We start from the raw sequence: 22,732 nt of genomic DNA on the forward strand, positions 1-22,732 counted from the left end.
ACAACATGTTGCAGTGAAAAACAAACTTTAGACTTGAAAAGGCTGTTTTAAACTTCAAGGGCCATTTTCTCAGAATTAATTTTTTTCATGGTATGGTAGCTTATTCCCGCAGTATTTCTGGAACCGCTAATCGGATTCCCACCTGGTTTTTTTTATTGTGTGTCTGAATAAATTTCCGAGGGCAAGACAAGCTCATTTTTTCAAATTATTGAGTCTGGAATTTATAATAAACAATCAAAATTAGGCTAATGCAAGTCCAATTAGTGGCACTAACCTCAATGCACTGCTAAAATTTTTCGGCAGGGAAATTTAAAAAAAGGGCTGTCTTGCCCTGTGGTACCTATTCAGGAACCTTCATAATGAATTTCATAGTGCCAACACATTTTGCAAGTTCACCAGGCATGAAACAAGGAACCCATGTGAACCATTCTGATATACTTCTCTAATTTGAGTACCAATGTGAGCAGCTCCATGAAACTTTGCAGTTATTCAAATGGCTGTGCCATGAGTCTGAAAATTTCCTTCAATTATCTCAAGAACAACAAAGTTGGTATTCAAAGGTAGCCTCCCCCCTTAATACACTCAAGCGACTGCTCTGTGCAGCCACAAAACTCACATTCGGTGTCCTGCAGATGCAACAGGCTGCCGCTGTAACTTCTGTGCAAACCATGTAGTGGGAATGAAGGCAAAAACATAGCTTTACATTACAGGCTAGTTCGACTCCAAAATAGAAATGACTGCCGTGTGCTACTAATGAGCTCCTGCTATCTTTTTACATGAAATATTGCGCCTTTTGCACGAAGGTCACTTTGGTATCACCAAGAAGCAGGCCTGTGCTAAGGACTTCGTTTGGTGGCCTACACTTCTGCTACAGTGGCCAAAGACATCGAAACCACCATAAGAATGTGTGAAGATGTCCAGCAAATAGAAAACGCCCCTTCAAAGCACAATTTCCAGCAAGGCCATGGCAGAGAGTTGCAAAGGACCTGTCATTCTTCAAGAGTCACTGGTAGTCAATCGCCACAGATTATTACTCTAGATACCCGGAGCTCACCTGTCTAGAAAAACTGTCATTGGTTACAGTGATCAACCACTGCAAAATCAATTTTCGCCCGACGCGATACTCCAGAGGTGGTAGTCTTCGACAAAGGTGCTCAGTTCTCGTCATCTGATTTCACGAAGTTTTCTCAGGAGTATGGGCTTAAATACCTAACATCAAGCCAACACTACTCTCAGAGCAACGAACTCGCCGAGGCTGCGCAAAAATCAACAAAACTTCAATGAAAAAGACCCCAATTCCGTACTTGACCCTGTTATCCTACAGGTCGACCCCGATGAAAAGTGGCTACAGCCCCTCCGAATTACAGTCAAACCTCGATATAATGAACACGAATTATTAAAAATATCAAACTCTTCCGAAATATTTTTGTCAAACACATGTATTTATAACTTCCTATAGCGAATGCGGTTCGTCAGAAGACTTTGTAGATTGCGACATCACAGCGACCACGGCTGTACTGACTGATGCCAAAATCGCTGAACATCCTGCAGACAAAGCTCGACTCTGACGATGAGAACATTCCAACTTCACAAGAAGCGCTTGCTGCATTGGATTTACTGCGCCACCATTGCAGTGCTATTGAGGGCATCTGGTTTGCAAACTGTGGAACAGGACGCGATACGGAACGCGATCAACACAAAAAGCAGGTCACGATAACGCAGTTCTTTGCGCGTAAATAAATGTGTGACCCAAGTAAGCTCCCTCCACGTTGCTGTGCCTTCTCTAATTGATTGGTTGGTTTTCTAATTGAATTTTGCTGCTCTTGCATATATTTTCTACGAAATTTTATATTACAATTATGGATATAGCAAATTATGTTCCGATTTTTTAACTGTTCGTTATAAAAAAGTTTTACTGCACTCTTCCGAGTAAACATGGCGTTCCCTGTAGGAAATATTTAAATGCATCAAGTCTCAAGGATGACAACAGAGTGTGAGGAAGGGTGGCATGGGGATATAGGGGCCCTCTTTATTTTTTCCTGAACCAGGTCCTCATCATCGTTAATTTGTCCCGTGCAAAAGATGCTTGGCTCACGCTAACAAGTAACAAAAAGAGGCCTGCACCTGTCACGCCCTGGAGAAGAAAGGCCCCCTCCTGGAGTTCGGAGGTCCATGTCCCGGCCACCCGGACCGAGGACCACACCACACCGCTCATCCAGGTCACCGCCGCTCATGTACGAGGGAAGTATGGCGGCTCCGCCACCTTCCATGGGCGCAGCGGCAGCGGGTGGCTCGTCAGCCGACGCAGGGCCAGCAGCCAAGGGCACGAACCCTCCTGGGGGTTCCCCTCCACTGGCAAAGGCCATCCCGGCCACCATGGGGGGCACCGGTGCCCCAATAGGTGGAACCACCGGAGGGTACAGGCCCACCTGTCAAAAAGGCAGCAGCAACCTTGCCGTCAACATTCGCGCCCTTCGTCACAACAACGATGCAAGTACAAACACCTGATCTCCTGGCACAAGAGGTTATTGCTTCAATGCCAACCTGTTTCTTTGGTCAACCATTCTGCCAGGGTGACCAATTCTCTCAGGCTATTGCTCTGTTTCTGCCTAGTCTCGCATATTTTCTACCTTGTATTCACAGCAGTGACTCCAAGGGGCTAATCTAGAAGACCTCGATGCCATTTGCTGGCCCTGTGATAACAGCAGCAGCAAGCAGCGAGGAGCGCAACTCAGTATTTTGCAAAACCACTTGCTGTTGTACAACTGAGCAAAAATAAACTTCCGTGAAAGCTCGTTAATTCAAACCTCGATAATTCAATTCAAACTTAAGATAGCTAGAACTTTTTTTTCCCAGGTCCCGTAAAGTTAGAACTGAAACTCACATGCTTTTACAGTAGCCAATTTTAATTCAGATATGCATTAAGGGGGGACACAGGTCTTTCAGACCAAAAAATCGCAAAAAAAAAAAAGCACTTTCTTGAAAATGTGATTTCTAGAAATTAATAGCCTTTTATCTACCTATCTGGTAAGGTTTTCATATCTAGGATCAGTATTTTAGTCACAATGACAATTTATATAACTGATGCCGTCCGAATTTGGGCCGAAAACGGCCCTGAAAGAACCATTTTCCACGAAACGTAGATCCCATTTCGTGCGTGGCACCGTAGCCATCTTGGTCTAGGTAGGCTTTCATTCGCCTCACTTTTTCATCTTTTTTTTCGTGAGTTCCACCTCTAAGTCTTTGCTACCATCGTTAACCATGGAATAGGGAATGCAATGTTATTGCAATTATTGCTTCGCGCAGCGCATACATCCATTTGCGGCATGAGCATGACCTGCACTACACGTGAAGTGGCATAGGCATGACTGGCCGAGATATTTTAAGTGGAGGGTTATAGTGGTGACAGCTTAGCCCGATCTGCATCTGCGGGGCCCCACTGCGCATGCGGTGACCACTTTGAGCGAGTTACGTGCTTCCCGGCGGTGAGCATGCCTACCACGTCGGGACCAGTCAGCGCGCCCGCACTGACGGCCGGGCCCGCCGTATCAGACCGCGTTGGCGTGTGCGCATGGACGGCACGCAGAGACTGATCATAGTAGCAGATCGCGCTATGCAATAAATCACTATTGACTTCAAAGCAAAACATAGGGAGTGGCAAAGTTCGTGATTTATAAAGCAAGTTTTTCACTGGAAATTTGAGATTTCTTTTTCAACTTCAGTGATTTTTTATTCATACCATTTCCCGGGTCCCACCGAGTCCGAAAAAACGGTCGGCGATTGTACACCCCGCACATGCGCAGTGACTCCGGCGTATCGGAAGAGCAATGACGTCACTTTGCATGTGCGGCGAAAGCGGCGGTGACACCTCTGAGTCACCCCGCTGCGAAGAGTCGGCAGTGGCCCCATTGCGCCAGCTCTGCACCGTGTGACGTCAATCCCTGCACTCCTGGCGCATGCACAGCTTGGTTCATCAGGGGCTCTGCGAAATGGCTCACCAACTAGCGTAGCGTTGCTTCCGCAATAGAAGGTACCAGGGATGTAGTCAGACTGACTATGGCCACCCAAATGGCACTTTTTGAAAGCGTGCTGCATGTCCGCAGTGGTCTTGCATTTGTCTGCAGATGCCACTGCTCGGCAGTAGTTTTCTCCGCCATGCTCTTCATGCTCGGCGTAAAAGGGTTGAGGTACAGCTCTTTCAATATCGCTGCAAAGGTGTTTTTGTTGCAGCCAGCATTAAATCTCATAACAGCCTCAGCCACAGCAGCTTGCACCATAAACAGTGAGGCATGCTGTTCTTTTGAAGCCAATGCCCATATCAGGGTGTGGAGACAGTCATTGGTGTTTTGAGTGCTACCCCATTGGCCCCGCTCAAGAAGCCTTTCATCAGAGAGGAGCTCGTAAATGGACTACAAGGCTTCACATACGTGCTGAGGCAGATTGCAGATGTGTTTATAAGCTGTCTCACCCTTAACTCATGCTGCACTTTGCCAGCACATAGAGCTCAGTCCTGGTGGGCAATGGCAGCGGTCCGACATCGTCATTTGATGTCATGTGGCAATAAGTGGCCATCACTGCCCTCTTCATTCCCTGCACATCACCCTTGAGTCTTCAGGGCCCAGCTCGCTAACTTTGTGACTATGTGACTAGGTCCGCGGTCAGTTTTCCTTTACCACCAAGAACTTTACGTTTTGCGTTGAGGTTTCGAAAAGCTCGTTGCATCCGTTTCAGTGCATGGTCGATACAGTCTTCTTTTTCAACTGCAATGTACCCGTACACCCGGGCTTCCTGCAGGGCAAAAAAGGTGTGGCTGTCCCCATCTGAGAGGGTGGTGTATCTCAGGTTGTGTCATTGCAGTGATCTCAGGAAGAGGATGAGAGCAACTTCAACTTCCACTTCACCAGCCTTGCTGGTGGTGTTTTTCTAGCAGGCATGGCTCTCCTTCCAAGCATTGTATGCCAGGTGATCTTCACTTGGGACACGCTCGCAACCAGCGCAGGACCACGTAATCGAGAACCAGTCCTGTGAATAGCTCGATGACCATGCCGACAGCAATATGAGAAAAGTGGCCGCGCATCATCCAGGAACCGTTGTATGACATGGCAATGTTTCCGGGATTCAGAAGCTACAACTCATCATATAGTTCCCGAACCAATTGCGCGCACAGAAGCGATTGCTTCTCGGCAGCAAGCGCTGTCCAGGCGCCTCCTTCCCATACCTCGGCCAAATTTTGATATGGAGGCCACGGTGTGAAATGTTCATTGTCGCAAAACCGGCAGCCGTTTGTCGATTCCTGGTGGCTTGTATCGCGCACGCAGCAAGGACGTTCACAACGAACGTGCCGCACTTCTCTTCTCCACGTCAACGCAACACCACCGCAACACGCGCATGTGATAATAACCTTTATGACGAGGCCATATTCATGTTCCCCTTTTCCTACCGTAACACTACCGCCGCACACCTTGCACTTCACAAACATCAATGCGTTCATAGAAACCAAACTGACGACAGCGAAGCCCATCTGCCGGCACGGCCGCAACATCGTCGGCGCGAGTGAAAAAATTCATCTTTCGCTTGGTGGCAGGTGTTCACGAAAGAACTCGTAGCTTTTCTTAGGCTTCCATTTCTCTCTGCCACAACTCCGTACACTCATTTCAGTGTCGCGCCGAACGCGGCCACTGTCCGGAATGCGTTTGCTCGTCGGCGATCCAGTTAGGACTAAGCCTACTTCGGTGCTGTCCGCAGCTTCGGCATCGCTTGTTATTGGCGGCGTACTATTCTTGGCGCTGGCCGAAGGAACTGAGCGCTTCCGGAAGTTGTAAGCCGATCGTTTCTTCTTTTTGCCAAACTTGTGACTCGTGCCAAACTTCAGCGCTGCTTCCGACATCGTTCCGCACTTGTCACAACCCTACGACAAGGAGAGGCGTGTCACCTGCGGAGGAGCAGACGACGGGAACTTTGCGCGGCCAATCACAGCATGCTTTTTGATCACAAACGCTGGCTCAACGAATAGAACCGCGTGTTTGAACTCTTTCTTGCTCGGATTTCAACGTCACCAGTGAGCCAGCAAAAGCACTTGTGGCAGGAAATGAGAAAAGAAAAGCCACTCTTTCCAATGAGACCAAGATCTATGTGGTCGTCGCCATCTTCCATGGACGCGGAATCGGTGATGGCGATGATGATATGACCGCAGCAGCAACCTTGGCGCAGCTACGATTGTGATGATAGTGCTCATTTTCTTCCATTTGTCTTTGCCGCATATGTCGAATTTTCAAGTCACTGTCTTCTTATTATTTTATCTTGTATTGAATATTCATCAAATTTTCATGGTAAACACACCTACCGGGCGGCGATAAATCTATCGTATCCGATGTACCGTCAATAATCGATCGCTATATCTGGTTTATTTTTACATAGGCGCAATAGAAAAAATGATAAATCACAAGAATTTGATCGCTATAAGTGATATATCATTATATCTGGTATCGTTATAAGTGGACTGCACTGTACCACGAAACGCGGGGAGTGACGATGAGGTTGCGTGCCGTAAATAAAGTGCTTTAAAAATTTGTGCGTTTAGTGACCCTGTACTTTTATAACAAGGGTAAGTTCTGCTTGCAAGTGATGTTTTGGTTATATTCACAATAGCTCACCTAAAAATTCCGATTCGCACCTATTTAAATTTGCTTTTAGCACTCCAAAACATTTGCTCAAAAACCTTCCCTGCATAATTGTCGCACCCCCAACTTAGCATCAATTTTGAGCGAAAAAAAGCGCGTGCAATATGTGAGTAAATATGGTATACATCTTTTTACCGCTAAGGAAGAGCACACTCCGTAATGTCGCCATGTGCTCGCAACGGCCGCGCTTTGCGACCAACAATGGTAAACAAAAAGGCACTCACGGCATGCTGGCCCGTGTCGGCGAAGGCCTGCGGCAGGACGGGCGCACCCGGCGTGCCCATGTAGCCCGGCGTGACAAGGGCGGGCGCATTGGCCAGTTGGGCTGTCTGCGAGGCATGGAGATGGGCCCCAGTCACCACCCCCGACTGCACCACCGGCGGCTGTGGTGGCGGCAAACCAGGTGATGGGTGCCTTGTCCCATCAACAGGCGTGAAGTGCCCGGGTGGCGGCACGCTGGGCACCACGGGGGCAGTAGCCACTGTCGTGGGTGTGGACAGGACACTGGAGGCGTTCTCTTGGGCTCTCAGGGCCTCGGTCGACTGCTGCTGTAGCGTCTGCTGCATCTGCTGAAGCTGCTTCAGCAGCTCGGGGTTGTTGAGCAGATTCTGGGCCATGCTGCAAGAAGCAGAGGTCAAACATTAATACATTCTGAACGTAGAAACTGCTGTACCACCACGAGACTAGAAAAACAGCAAGAACGAGGTCCGAAACAAGTTCCTGTGATTGACTGATGTATTGCGTGGCCAAACGGGCGCTTTTTATGGGCTAGCTTTACTTACAGCCCCATTGGTTGTGTGTAGGTGCTTTCGTTTAAAAACAAATGCTTAAAGGGAGATGCAGGTCTTGAAATGGCAAAACTTCGCAAAAAAATCGATTTTAGAAGAAATGCATGTTTGCATTTTTCAATAATTCAAGAATTCCTCCACGAAATCTGAAAGCTCAATTCAGTCACAAAATATTAAGGGGGGACATGGCTCTTAAAGCTATTTTTCTTAATTTTCGACTAAACTTGATAAAACTAGGTAGTCTGATTCAGTTTCTTGCGCTGATTTCAAATATAGATCTATTTTTCCAATTGGCCAATTAGTTCAAAAGATAGACGGAATTAATTGTTCACAATTTGCAGAAATAATGAAATGTTACCTCTTCTTTACAGAAAACGTAACCACACTAAAAAAATTCATATTGATACTTCGCTAGGTACTAGAAAGCATAATGTATACAATGTTAGGAGCACTTTTTTGATAAAACAAATATTAGCGATGTTATAGCATTTTAAAGTCCACCATTCAAATGTGGGTGCTCTACTGTCTGACCTACAGCAAAATTTGAACATTTTTAAATCGTAAATTGCAAAATCTGCTCCTAACATTGTGTGCTTTGCACTTTTAGCTACATGCCACAACAAAAATTATGGTTCTACCTCCACTGAAGGCAGAGATATCGCTTCTGCAAATAAGCAAGAAGTCAAGAATCGGTGTTTTCAGAAAACGAGAAAAAAGAGACTGGCTCTTTTTTAATCAAAAATGCAGAGAAAATATTGCAATATTTTGCAATGTAAGTGACTAGAAGGCACAAGGGATGTAGTCAGACTGACTATGGCCACCCATATGGCGTTTTTTGAAAGCGTGCTGCATGTCCGCAGTGGTCTTGCACTTATTTGCAGATGCCACTGCTCGGCGGTGGTCTTTCTCTGCCATGCGCTTCATGCTTGGTGTCCCAGGGTTGAGGTGCAGCTCTTTCAATATTGCTGCTGAGGAGTTTTGGCAACCAGCATTAAATCTCATAACAGTGACGTTTATCGATTCCCGGTGGCTTGCATTGTGCGCGCAGCAAGGACGTTCACAACGAATGGGTTGCACTTCTCTTTTCCGTTCACACGGGGCGAGCTCCACGCCGACACAGCATCACCGCAGCACGCGCACTTGATAATAATCTTTATGGCGAGGCCATATTCACATTCACCTTTCCCTACCGTGACGCTACCGCCGCACACCTTGCACTTCACAAACGAAATCAACACGTTCACCGAGTCCAAACTGACGACAATGAGGCCCGTCTCGATGTCCGATGGCGCGGCCGCAACATCGTCAACGCGAGTGAAAAAATCCATCTTTCGCTTGGTGGCCGGTGTTGAAGAAAGAACATAGCTTTTCTTAGGCTTCCATTTCTCTCTGCAACCAACTCCGTACGCTGCAATATTTCGGTGTCGCGCCGAATGCGGCTGCTGTCCGGAATGCATTCACTCGTCAGCGATCCGGTTAGGCCTAAGTACACTTTGGTACTGTCCGCGGCTTCGGCATCACTTGCTGTTGGCGGCGGACTATTCTCGACGCCGGCCGAAGGAACTGAGCACTTCTTGAAGTTGTAGGCCGATCGTTTCTTCTTTTTGCCAAACTTGTGACTTGTGGCAAACTTCGGCGTTGCTTCCGACATCGTGCCGCACTCATCACAACCCTACGACTGAACAAGGAGAGACGCATCACCTGCGGAGGAGCAGATAACTTTGCGCGGCCAATCACAGCACGCTTTTTGATCACGTGCGCTGGCTCAACGAATACAACCGCGCGTTTGGACTTTTTTTATGCTCGGATTTCAACGTCACCAGTAAGCCGGCGGAGGCACTTGTGGCGGGAAATGGGAAAAGAAAAGCCGCTCTTTCCAACAAGACCAAGATGGCTGCGACCGCGCGTGTAGAAAACGACCTACGCGCCTCGGAAGAAAACGTTTTTTCGCGATTTCAGCTGACAGTGATGCTATAAATTGATTCTGTGGCCCAAATACTGCACCGCGAGATATAAAACCTGGCGAATTAAAGGAATAATAGCTACAGATTATGAAAATGTCACTTTCAAAAAATCGATTTTTTCGCTATTTTTTCATCTCGAAGAGTCGTGTCCCCCCTTAAGGGGGGACCCGGGTCTTTGCAGCCGAAAATCGATCAGAAAATCGGATTTTCAATCTTCTCGTTTTCGCGATTCTGAGATCTTTCCGCAGCTATCTCCGAAGTTTCGTTGAAAAATATCGCCTAATTTGCGTGTTACAGCGTTCCAAAGATGAGAATCTGCGCGTGTGGCCCTTTAAACTGAGGTTTAATCGCGCCGCATTTCGATCTCCCGCAGTTAGAGAAATACGCGATCCGCGGGCATTATCTTGGTGTCGTTCGAAAGATTGCGATTCAGGCCATTCCTATATCCCGGTTGGTGACCATGAGCGAGCCCACTAAAGCGGAAAACAAAGGAATAAAATTGCGTGAAACACGCCCTGCTATTGGACTCCCACCGCACGTGAGCAAAAGGCGAGCTTTGGTTGGCTGGCGGCGTCGACTGCTCGCGGTCCGGCGCCATTTTGAAAAGGTCTCTCCTTTAGGCCTAATCGGCCTAACGCCGTTCCCTCATCGTAACCACAACGCGAAATGCGCAATATTGAGATTCACGCTTTGTTATTAGCCTAAAAAAAAAAAGTAGCGAAAGGAGATAAGTGCGTCGGGGACGCTGCATCGCCGCATCTGGTTATCTGCAATCAGTGGCCTGATAACGACGTAGCATAGCCGGTCGTGCTCAGTGCGATGGCGAGTAGCGGCACGATCTGCCACGTACGAAACCATGAGGGTGCAGATGAGCAAGTGCAGCTTTCAACGCCGGGATAGATCGCCCTGTGAGGCAGTGCCGCGACCAGCCGCAGCGAGAGTCACGAAGCAGCGTCCCGCGACACGCGAAACATAGAGAAGATTGCGCGGAATCCCAAATCTTGTCGAAATAAACTTTCGTCTGAATGCTACGCGGTGCAAGACGAGCAACGGTCGCTTATCACTAGTTGCAGGCCAACTGCGTTTACAGCATGAACGTGAGAATGGCGATCGCACGCCAGAACTTGGCACCAACTTTTGCGGAGGTCACGATGCAAACGCACTCGTCTTGGTGGCGGCCTCCCGACCATGCGTTCCATTCGCCAGAAATTTCATTCTTTGCGGGTGAACTATATCGATGGGAAATGATGCATTGACATCCGGAGCTAGTCAGAACCAACTTTAATGAGTTTCTGTTAGCTTTGGTGCTTCAAAAATTTATCAACACGTTTTTCCTCAATTTCTCAAAATCAAAATATTGAGGACGGTACATGTTTGGAGGTGCGATATCTCTGGTTCTACTTATGATATTGCTATAATTCTTTTCGCACCAGAAAGGTAAACTCATGTACAGTGCAAAAATATAAATGAATTTGTGGTATTTAATGAGGAAAGCTTTTAAAAATGTCATTGTTTTCTGGAGTGTCAAGGTGGCTTTTTGGTCTCTGAATTTTGACAAGCTGTAACATTGGTTAAAATGGAACTAGGACATTCATTCTTGATTTTTGCATTCTCTGTGTGTTCTAAATTGATTTGATACGTCAGTTTTTATTATAACTCCTGTAGTTTTACTGACAGCTCACCTCCAAACAAAGAACATGAAGTGCTCAATATCTTCAGAACTAAATGGCTTACATAAAATTAATGCGCATATTTGAAATCAGCACAAAAAGCTGCATAAATGGTGCAACTTTCATCAAAATCTACCAGTAAATAAAAAATATTGTCTTAAGGGGAGATGCTACTCGAAGACACTTTTTTTTTAATAAGGGCTCTAGAGCAATGAAATTTTCTGTGCCTATAGAGTTTTTCTTGCTCTTTCCAAAACACCAATTCGTTTTTCTGTAGCCTCAATAGTTCTTATTCAGTATCCCTGAAAAGTGGAAAACAATGGGGTTATTGTGCACACTTCTTTACATATAAATGTTTGCAAAAGAACATTGAAAGATAGCTTATTCTACTGTACAATAACTGTAGAACACCGAAAACTAGCCAGGATTTTCTCGTAGGAGCAGCCAGTATTAAAAAAAAATTGTAAAGTTACAGTGCTTCAAATCCATGTGCTTCCAATTAGTTAGCTCCAATTAGCATAATGATATCTAAAGTATATTGTGATTACGAATAGATACCGGTGTGCAGTATATTCTAAAGAACAAGTGTGCCAAGTTTCGTTGTAATAACTCTGATAGAAGTGTGGAAAAATGTGTGCACAAACTTCGAAAATTCCCAAAAACTGCAAAAGGAGAAAACAGCAATTGAAAGTTTGAAACCTGTGTATTTACTGAAAAACAACTGAACGAGCATGAAACTTTCCCAAGATGAGAAATGGCCTGTCCTGCTCATCGCTGTCTTTTTTTTTTTTTTTTCTCACGTTGCCATCGACTGCTTCATCACCCCGTTGCCGTTTGTGGTATCTATTTTGTTCAGCGATTTCCTGCACGGTTACGTTTGACTGCCCGACCTTTGCTTCGGTGCGCAAGGTCCAATCGCTGCCTCAAAGTGACTACGCGCCAAGCGTTCGGCAAGAAACGGAAGCGGGCATGGAGTGCACGACTGAAGCCGTGCGATGCCACGCTGCAAGCAATGCCTGTCACATCCTCACTGAGTGGTACTGCCGGATCGAGTTCCGAGCCGCAACCAAGTCACCAATTACTTCACTTCTTGTTCTTTCAATGTTTTCCTGACTCGTTCGCATTGTATATTGAGTTTGCTCCCCCCTTATGCAATGCCCTCGGGCCTTTAAGAAAAAAAAAATAAAAGAAATGAAATGAAAACAGCGAGCGCGCAGCAGCCGCCAGCAAAAAAAATTCTCACTTAGCATCAAAGTCGGCAATGGATAAAAAGTTTGAACTTCTGAACATCGACACGGAAATGACCGTCAACGAGAGCAACACGGAGTTTGCGACTGTGTACTTAAAAATCATCAATCAGTTGTTTAGCACCATGCCCTGCCTTGAATGTGGTGAGAAATCGGCGGCCGTGACGAAGGATCAAGGAAAAGAGCACGGGCTTAGTGCCAAGCTTGTGCTCGCTTGCTCAACCTATGGCATGCACGAAGATTTTCTTCACCCCGAGTGGCCGGTAATGCCTCAATAACGCCATTCGAGGTGAATGTTCGAGCAATGAAGGCGACACAGAGCATAGGCAAACGAGCACAGCTTTATCGGACTTCTTTACCCATCGTGGTCTGCACCATAAATCCTATCAAGGCCATATGAGCATGATGGTGCAAGGGTGCAATGTTGTTGCAACAGACTGTGAAACCGCAAGTGTGGCCCAAGTGAAGATCTATGAAGACTTCGGCAGCCCACCTGGGATCATAGATGTGATTTTTGATGGGACCTGGCTCGCGTGGCCACAGTTCGCAAATCGCGGTTGGGTGCCTCATTAAGATGTACACCGGGCTCGTGATAGATCACGTTGTGCTGTCCAACTTCTGCTTAGGCTGCTCAAAAGGCCTAAAGCCTGATGAAGAATGTTATGCAACCTGGCATGCACTACACGCTTCAGTGTGTAAAAAAAAACGTGGATTGCAAGTCTGGACAAATGGCGGCTCAAGCTGCTTTGTGCATGTTTCGGAGGTCACTGCAGAAGTACAAACTGCAGTGAACCACAATGCTATCAGATGGAAACAGCAAGAATTTTTACGCCTTGACAGAGGAGTCTGTGTATGGCTTCATAAAGGTGGATAAAAAAATACAGTAAAAGCTCGTTAAGGGGAGACGCGGGTCTTAAAACGGTCGAAAATGGTCAAAAAGTCGATTTTGGGAAAAACTCATTTTCGGAAGGTTTGTCCTTTCGAGCATCTACTGTAAAATTATTAACGCTGAATTCGGTCGGGAAATGCGATAAAATCGGCTTTCAAAACACTACGGCAGCGACGAAATGGCCCCGAAAAGAGAGACTTTGTTCGAACTTCCCGCGCGCGCCGCCGGCGTTGCAGCCGGCCGATCGCCGCCATCTTGGGCTTGTTTTGAAGCTGGTTTCTTTGTGCGCAATTTGAGCTATCTCAAAATGGCGTCGCTCAAGCCGAGCGGCGGTTCGGGCCGGTTTCCCGAAGGCCGTTTTCGGGTCGCTGATTGGCTCGCACGCGGCGCGCTTCCCGCGCGCGCCGTTCTGGGCCTCCCATTGGCTGGTGTGACTGTCTACGTCATTTTTTTTTTCTTTCTCTTGCGTTCGCCGCTGTGGCTGTCGCTTCGTGCGCGTCTGTTTTTGCGCTCGTGTTTCTCTACACGCCGTGTTTCCGCCTTGTGCCGGGAGTTTCTCTTTGCGATCGAGATGCCGGGAGACAGTCGATTGAAACCGAGCACGCAACGAGCTTTTGGAAGCCGGAAGAAACGTCCGTGGAACAAAAAACAGCAGGCAGCGGCCACCAATGCGTCGCCGGGGCCTGCAGTGCCGGACTCGTTGGATCCGCCGGGTACATCAAGCACGCTGCCCGATGACGACACCGCGGGACCAAGTTGCAGCACGAATCGTATCTCGGATCGTGGTACACTTCGTGTTGATGCTGTGTACTATTCGTCGACCGAGCAGGCGCAGCGTGTTGAGCGATCGGCGCGAGCAAAGTCCGTTCTGTCGGAAAAGTCGGCAACCCAGCGCAAGTTTGACCTTCTTGGCGCGTCAGTGCGGATTACCAGACAGCTAATGCCGGTACCCAGTTCGTGATTGTGGACTTGAAGGTTTTGAACAATTTTTTTGCGCAAGCGAAGTGCGGAACCTGCGAGGCAGGAAGTCTGCGTTTGAGCAAGGCAACAGATAAGGAGTACGGCCTTGCTGTAAAGCTTCTGCTTGTCTGCGAAAACTGCGATTTCGAACAGAAGCAGTTCTCTTCCCCAAGAATAAGCGAAGCAGTTCTCTTCCCCAACTGTTTGCCTGGTGGAGCTCTCGTCTCCTTGGCCCCGGTCCTCACTTTCACCTCAAAAAAAAAAAAAAAAAAAAAAGTCAACCCTTAATTTCTCGAAAGTAACCTCTATAATTTCATCACACTTACACATTCGACATTTTTTTTTTTAAATGTTTCCTTGGATGGAATAAGACACTTTTTGTTTTGTTTTGTAGGGAAACTGATAGGGAACATCTGAGTAACATCCGTTGTCGAAGATTCTTCCCAATATTTTCTGCACTCAGTGTCAAAACTTCAAATGAGTTTTTCTCAGCTTCATGTTTTTTGGTGACATGACTAGCCTTACGGAACTTTTTATTGGGTTTTTGTGGTGCAATTTCAATAAATCTTATACCGTTGAATTCAGAAAGGTTTGAACTGTGGAGCTATGCTATTTTTATATTGCTAAGTTGAACATATCAAATTTATTGAACAATAATGTCAGCTAATTATATTTTCGAATTGTGGGGCATCTACATAATTGAATATTTTTATACTGTGATGTACATCAATGATAATATAAATAGCATAGCTCCACATGGCAGGTCTTTGGCTACAACTACATTTTAATCGGAACGAAAAAATATTGAGGGAAACTGTCCTAACGACCCGTAAGAAATTACCAAATTAGGCTTTGGTTATTTCCCAATAACATTAGAACTAATTGAGATAGAGTAAAACTAATTACATTTTTGAAAACAGGAGGAAGAAATACATATACACACCCAATTTCGTTATTATATCTCTAAAAATAAAAATTTTCATTTTAAGACCAGTGTCTCCCCTTAATTCAAATTCCACGGGGCCGCCAGGCCAGTTTGAATTAACCAAAATTCGAACTAATGAAAGTGAGCAAAAATGAAGGCGTTTGATGCCCGGAGGGTACGAAAAACATTTATTTAGCAAAAAAGTCTGTTATCATCTTCTGCTTCTTCTCTCTGAGGCCTACCGTACTCACTCGGTCTTCTAGCATGCGAATGCGACGCAGGGAGTCTTCTTCCCCCTCTGATTATGTCTGTCTCTAAAGCGGTGAAACCATCCTTCGGAGGCGACAAAATCTTCCACATTCAAGCGCAGGGCGAAATCGGCCGCCTTCGCCATGATAATTGGGCCGCTCAGTGGAATGTCAGCGCTTCTCATTTCTTTCACCCACGTGATCACAGCGGTCTCAATTTCCGGATACTTGGCTAACCGAAGCCTTTTTCTGTTGCTGGCGAAATCTTCGGCTTCATAGGCATCCTCGATGGCCTTCCTATTTCGGACGTACGTCGACAACGTGCTTGGTGGAATCCAGTGTTTTTTCGCGATTTCCACTTTGCTGGCCTTCCGTTCATCCACCTCGCGTAAAATAGCCACTTTCTCCTTCACCGTCTTGGCACAGTATTTCCCACGCGAACACATCTCGCGGACACAAGCTCACAACAAGCGGCGTGCAAAACGAGGGCTCACGAAATGCAACACGAAACCGTGGTCGGTAACACTAAAACGTCGTTCCTCGAAGGAGTCGCGGCAGGAAAGACTGTTTAGTACTTGTTCCAGCACCCTAGCGGCGCCCCGATGGTTGTGCCATCTATCATTCTGCCGTGAAAGCTTCCAACGATGGTTTTTAACAGCGCCGCTTGGCGGCGCGCAGTTCGAATTATGGGTGGCGGCGCCAATTTTTGAGTGAATTAACGAGCTGTTACGCGCATAGACTTCTATGCACTGCGGACCGGACCACGATGACTATTTCGAATTATCCAAAATTTCGAATTAACGAGTTGCGAATTAACGAGCTTTCCCTGTAGTGCATAAATCATGCAAGTAAGCGCATGGAAGCAGCCTTGCGTTCACTTGTTGACAAGAAAAAGGCCCAAGGTTAGCCACTGGATGGAAAAAGACGGCAGACTCAGGACAGAATAAAAAAGATAAATTACTATGGCTACGCCCTGAGGAGCCATAAGAATGATGTGGCTGGCATGAAGAGGGCACTTGCAGTTACCCTACCGCACATGTCCTCAACTGATGATGACCCCAAGCATGCCCTGTGCCCCGAAGGGCCAGAACCGTGGTGCACATACAACAGTGCCATAGCAAAAGGCAAAGAGCTGCCAACCCACAAGAACAGCCTGCCCGACTTTGCAAAGCTTTGGAGCCGGTCTTCAAGCGACTGAGCGATGAAACCCTCTTCGAGCGGTGCAGTGGCGGCATGCCAGTGAAAGCCTGCATTCCATGATCTGGGATCAAGTCCCCAAAAATAAGCATGCCTTATTGCACAGTGTCCAGAGAGAGCAATGAAATCTAGATACTACGAACATTACAGTAACGAATTTTTATAAAATCCCCAGCAGGAAAAAAAAAAAAAAAACGCCAGGCTCGTGAGCTGTATCTATCATCATCAGCATATCTGGTGCCAGCTCCTAGCGCCCCGACAAAGCTGCGATTTATTACGCAGTAGCGAGCAGGCCTAGCCGCCTGCCTTTTTTCCTGTGTTGGCCCGAACACTCTCCACGGCCGCGCGAACTGCGATCGCGACCTTGAGCACTATGCACTGCCCTCACATCACTGACTCCGCGATTGCCAGCCGCGCTGTATGTACGAATTACGGGCAATTTGCTGTGACGCGTGGTCCGCACCCCACCGACGTCGCGATTTTCTGTCCGGCTCACACCGCGAAAAGCTTTCAGCGGCGTGTGGACCACAAACTACGGACGTCGCAACTGCCGTAGCTGGCAGCGGCGTACGTGGCGGGTGCGCACAGACTGGACATTGAAGGCCCTGCGAGCAGTTTGCAGCGCCGCGCGGCCCGCATGTCGTCATTCCCATTCATTCTGTACGCACCGCGAGATGTACGCGGAGGTGGGCGGACGGCACATCGGCATCATCGCGATCGGTTTCCACGCCGCAAAACGTTTGCAGTGGCGCACGCGGCGGGTGCGCACGCCGTAGACTTCGCAACCGCTAGTCGCGCTGTACACATCGCGAGCAGTCTGCAGCGCCGCGCGGCTGGCACGTCACCATCTCTTGTGCTGTCTGCGCTGCGAGAAATCCACGGAGGCACGCGGCCTGCGCGTCGCCGACATCGCGATCGACTGTGGCGCTGTGTGTGCCGCGAGTAGCGAGCTGTGACTTGCGCAACTGCCTTTCCTATGCTTCTGCATACTTATTTTCGTTCGTATCCATGATACGAATTTTTTTGCCACCCAGTGAGATTCGTATCACTGAGGTTCTACTGTAGCATGCACAGCATGCATGCGTCTTCCCTGGTAATCAGTTGCAGCGACACAGATACTACAATCCGCACCGGGCGGGGATTGTAGTGCATGTGGCGCAGTGGTTAGGGCGCTCCACTACTGTGCCCAAGGACGCGGGATCAATCCCCGGCTTCGGCAGCCACTTCTTGGTGGAGGCGAAAAGCCAGGCACCCGTTTGCTGTGCGATGTCGGTGCACGTTAAAGAAGCCCAAGTGGTCGAAAATTCTCCACTACAGTCTCTCACAGCCCGAGTTGCTTTGGGACGTTAAACCCCATAAACAAGACAAAAGCAAAACAGATACATTACAATAAAAATATTGGAAATGCAAACCAACTTGCACTTCCACAGTTTGCGGTCACTAGCATTGCAAACTGGAATGCCAACACCTCTAGGAAGTGCCAGCACAATGCTTCTCGTATATACTCGACCGGTGTTTAACTAGCTTTCTTCAAGGCTTTAATTTCACGTTCCTTACATTCTATTTATTTTTGCATCACAAAGTTGCAACGAAATGCGCCGCACGACAAAAGCCTCACCTCAGTGCAATAGCATTGGGCTCAGACGACTGACCACCCGAGTCCTCCAGTGGCGGTTCCACAAAACTGGCCGGTTTTGGTGCTTCCTCGAACGATTCCTCCTCTTCCTCCTCTTCTTCATCCCCATAGTCAAAGTCGAGAAGCTTCTGCAATTGGAGTGACAGACAACGGCATATATGTGACCTCCATTGAGAGCCTTGGCAATAACACTGCACAAAATTGACACAATATGAAAATTGCCTGAAGCCACTCAACAGGGAACAAAAAGAGAAATGCCTCATCCCAAAATGTAATGGCAATCACCTAAGGAACAAACAACTACAAACACCTGGCACAAATACTGTGCACAAAACGGCGAGTTTGCTCCTGAAATACATGCATTAGCTACAATCAATGATTTTCTTTGAAACATGGCAATCCAGAGAGCATGAAGCTATCACTCCCACAGGTCTGCAGAAATTATCTTAGACCATGCAAACAAGTTCAAACCCCCAATTTGATGGTTGTTATAGACAGCGAGGAGGAAAACAGCCTCATGTGGCGACGGTAGCAGAAGGGGTGCCAAGGCATACTATGTAGAAAGCGCACGAGCAACGCAGCCTTCTGCGCATAAACCATCTTGAATAGCCAAAAAGCGTCTAATACCTGTGCTACACTGGTATCTTGAAATGAAATTCGGGTCGACTGACATTCGAGATTTCGCATGATATTCGGATTTAACGGGCTCCCGTGGTGCTACACGACAGTTTCCAAACACATTTGAAAGCTTCACCCTTCACTCGCGGTACTGCAATGAAGCTGCTGCATCGAGTTTCAGTTCTTTACATTCGCTTGTTTTCAGTTTATACGAAGTACAACGACGAAATGACGGTGGTTCCCACAGTCGAATTAGGTCGACAGCAACACCAGCACGTCCAACAGCCGCATGTTATTGTACTGTGACAAGTTTTTCGGGCCATCGCACTGGCACTGCAGCCTTTCATGTCGACAGATCGCGGCGGCTTAACGAAAACTTTAGGCTGACGAAGTGACGACAGCACTTGTATCTGCGTTATACATACTGAATATAAGCGAAACGAGCAGCTATATTTTACACTTGAACATTCAGCCAGCGATAAGCACATACGAAATCATCGCATTTTATTCGACGCAGCCCCCTTCCAGGCGACTATAGCCTATGATCGAGTTGCAAGGTTCGTGTATTCGACAATTCTCCAGAGCAAATCTCCAAGTTTTAGTGAATGCAAATGGTCATCGAGTGTAGTTTTGCCAACAGTGCTCTGAAAATGACTTCTGCTTACATGGCAGGGCGCGCATGCAATAAACGGGAAGCGTCAATGTGACCCTGACTGCCGAGCAGGCGGCCAGCAAAAGTCGCAAACGGCACTTGCGGATGACAAATTAGGCCATTGCAGTGAACGCAAACGATAACTGCACACACTTCTGGCTAAAGCGATCCATATCCAAGTATTGCATGGTCACAATGGAGAAAGCTGGGAGAATCAGCGAAAGCGCCGGTTGTACGAGACGCCATCAACCCGACTGAAAACTTTTTCAAGGTAGGCGATCGCATCGGCGCTTCCTACAGAGTTGTACTGTGTAAACAAGCAATGGTACGAATGGTTCGAATGAGAAGGTATTACTTTATAACAATACAGCACAACCTCCTTTTCATGTCATGTAAACAAGCACTGGTTTTCTGTACACATCAATGTAAACAAGCGTACCGGGGCGCAATCGTCGTCACCGGCGCATTCGTGTGCAAATTTCACACTCACGCGATAAACGCCAAGCTGTGTAATATTATCTTCAAGCACTCATTAGCAAGTACACGAGCTATTCGATAAGTAAGCAGCAGATATCGACATCAACCACCACAGAACCGAAGCGATCGCGATACCTCGGCGGCATAGTCACGCGGCCCGGTTGTGGGCGGAGCAAAGCAATGGCAACTTGTTATTGGTCGGCGCTTCCTCTGTCCGCGTTTTGATGACATTCCAAAATTTCACATTCCAAAATTTTGAATGTTTTCGCGTAGCTCATTCGACTGGAATGACATTTCAGTCGAGTCCTTTTGAAACACGTCATGCAGCACCGCAGGTTTGGCATTCGAGTCAAATGACATTCGGTTCGAAGGCATTCGAAACATCCGAGTAGCAGGGGTATAAGCTTGCTAATGTGATACAACAGCAAGCAGGTGGTGCACTAACTTTACATATTTTTGTATTTTTGTACACTTTTTACATGCCTCACCCCTGTCCTTTCTACTTTTCTTTCCTTCCCCTCTGTCTCTTCCCTGTTCGTTTCATTTCCGCCAGCCGCAGCTCAAGTGTTAACAAGTGGCACGGTTAGCAATTTGTTTCTTTTTTTTTTTTACTTTGTTGTCCGAACTACGAGAGTAACAACCAAGACAGATGATTAACACAATATAAAAAAATAATAACAGCAGTGGCATGGTTGAGTCTTTGCAACTCTTGCAATCCAGAGGAGACGAGCCAAGCCCAAACCAGAAGTGCTTTGCCTTCGCAGCCATTTGTGCGAGTTCCTAAGGGGGGACAGGAAAGACCGGACAGACGTGCAACAAGAACCTATTGAACAACTTGCGGATGATAGTATTCGCAGCAAAAATTTACGAGATGCCGTTTGGCAAAGAAGACTATTTCGGCACAGTCATCTGAAATTTATGGAGGTATGAAAGTACATGCGTGTCCTATTTGAAGACTACCTATGCCTAATAAACTGGTTATACACTAATATCTAGTGCAACAGCACTGAAAACATGCATCCTGCAAGCTTGCGCTGTCAATAATAAATATGAATTTGATCATGGGAACAACAAAAAAGTCTGGAACAAATAGGCCATAAAATAATTGCTTATAAGAGCAACCTTCGCTAAGGTCATTATGGGACATTTTCAATAAGGTTGCCATTCCATAAGAATCAACTCCCCAATTTGTTTTTTTCTGGCCGGACAGTGGCATGAAGGCGACAATGTTTGACGAACGCACCTAGCCACAGAAATTCCAGGATAGCATGGATAATGGATTCATACCGAATAAATACCAGCAGGGTAGTTCTCAACTTAGCCACTAGATGGCACCACTTACACAAAATGGCCCTGCTCATGATAAACAGTCTTGAGAAAAGAATGTGCCTAACTTATTCATGGCAATATGGGGTTTGGTTCATGCTTGAATGTGCCTGACTTATTCACGGCAATATGGGATTTGGTTGATGCTTGAATGAACAGTTATATGCATGTGTGTACAGAAAATTTCACATTCAGCGGTGCGACGAATTTTCAGAGAAAGACGTATAAAGGTTACAGTGAAACCAAGTCATGCAAAGCTTCAGAAGCAAGTACAAAGGGGGATGGCAAAGAGCCAGGTTTTATGAGTTTGTGAATATTGATGCCAAAACTGGCGTGCAAGAGGGTCAATTGATGGGATATGACAGAGGCATGAGCACGGCTAAGCCGACATTGGTAGTGAAGTATCAGGAATCAACACTAATGGCTAAGGAGACTGACCTTGTTGAATTTGACAGCGGGCGCCGGTGGCCGATTACTTGGTACCTTTTCTTCCACAGCTGACGAGCCTCCAGGCCTGTTGGTCAGCAGCTGAGATGCGAGGCTCTGAAGCTTCACTAAAAGCTCTGGATCGGGAGGTGCGGCGTTTTCTGCCTCCGCCGCCATGGCTAAGTTCAAGTTCTCCTGCGGGAAAGAAAGGCCCACATCATCAAAACACCAAAGACAACAACAGCGATCCTAAACCCTTGTGATGGCTTATTTCGAATTCAGGTTGCTTACGTGACAGCTGACCTGTTTTAGAGAAAAGGGAGGAAAGAGAAAGTTGGCCATTCAGGGCTAGACAGTGTGTCTGTCTCAGAAAATTAAGTTCAGCCAAAGACGTAAGCAATCAAGCTTCCATGTCACAAACAAAACAAACCCAAATCTCGTCAAGGGCAAACACGACAGTGTTACCAAACTTGGTCATTCTTTAGATTTGGAAAAGAAATGCTTGTTTTTTTCCAAACGAAAGTACAATGCGCTCACTTCTGAGACCGTCGAGGCTGGTGGCATTTCGCTCTGATTGAGCCACTGCAAATGTGTCAAAAAAAACCTTAGTGCCAAACGGAACCTTTAAAAATGGCAACACGCATACACATACTTGTGTAGAACGTGCAGCGTAGGCAAGACACGCACCTGGGTGAGGGCATACGTCTTGGTCTCCTGGACAGTTCCCGACACGGGCTCCCGCCCATGGTTCCAGCCCTTCCAATTCTCCAGTGAGTTCTGGTTGGCCTTGACATCCATCAGAATGTCCGAGCTCTGAGTAGGGTCTGCGGCATGGAAAAGCATATGCTGATGAAGAATACTCAAGCTGGCTGTTTTCTTTTGTTTCCAATGGGGTAAACCCCACCCTCCCCATATCTTCCTGGGTTCGGTGTTTTTTCAACTGTATTTTTTTTTTTTTCTTTTTTTGAGCCAGTTCTGCCTAAAAGCCCACAAAATTTGAGATTTTTCAGTACAACATTAGAATGAGTA

General features: G+C 47.0%; 1 protein-coding gene across 3 annotated transcripts in view; it reads right to left on the minus strand.

The window, feature by feature from the left end:
• The window catches only part of Isha (Insulator su(Hw) mRNA adaptor), an 88,428-nt gene that overhangs the window by 60,909 nt on the left and 4,787 nt on the right, over positions 1–22,732 (minus strand). For all 3 annotated transcript variants that reach the window (XM_084593104.1, XM_084593120.1, XM_084593113.1), the window contains 5 exons: positions 22,391–22,527; positions 21,716–21,898; positions 18,187–18,332; positions 6,905–7,298; positions 2,125–2,429 (listed from right to left, as the gene is read on the minus strand). In XM_084593104.1, coding sequence (XP_084449230.1) covers positions 2,125–2,429; positions 6,905–7,298; positions 18,187–18,332; positions 21,716–21,898; positions 22,391–22,527 — 1,165 coding nt within the window. The remainder of the gene's footprint in view (positions 1–2,124; positions 2,430–6,904; positions 7,299–18,186; positions 18,333–21,715; positions 21,899–22,390; positions 22,528–22,732) is intronic.

Source organism: Amblyomma maculatum, chromosome 1, assembly GCF_055883805.1.
Source record: "Amblyomma maculatum isolate TAMU_Amacu chromosome 1, ASM5588380v1, whole genome shotgun sequence".
In the NCBI taxonomy this organism is placed as follows: domain Eukaryota; kingdom Metazoa; phylum Arthropoda; class Arachnida; order Ixodida; family Ixodidae; genus Amblyomma; species Amblyomma maculatum.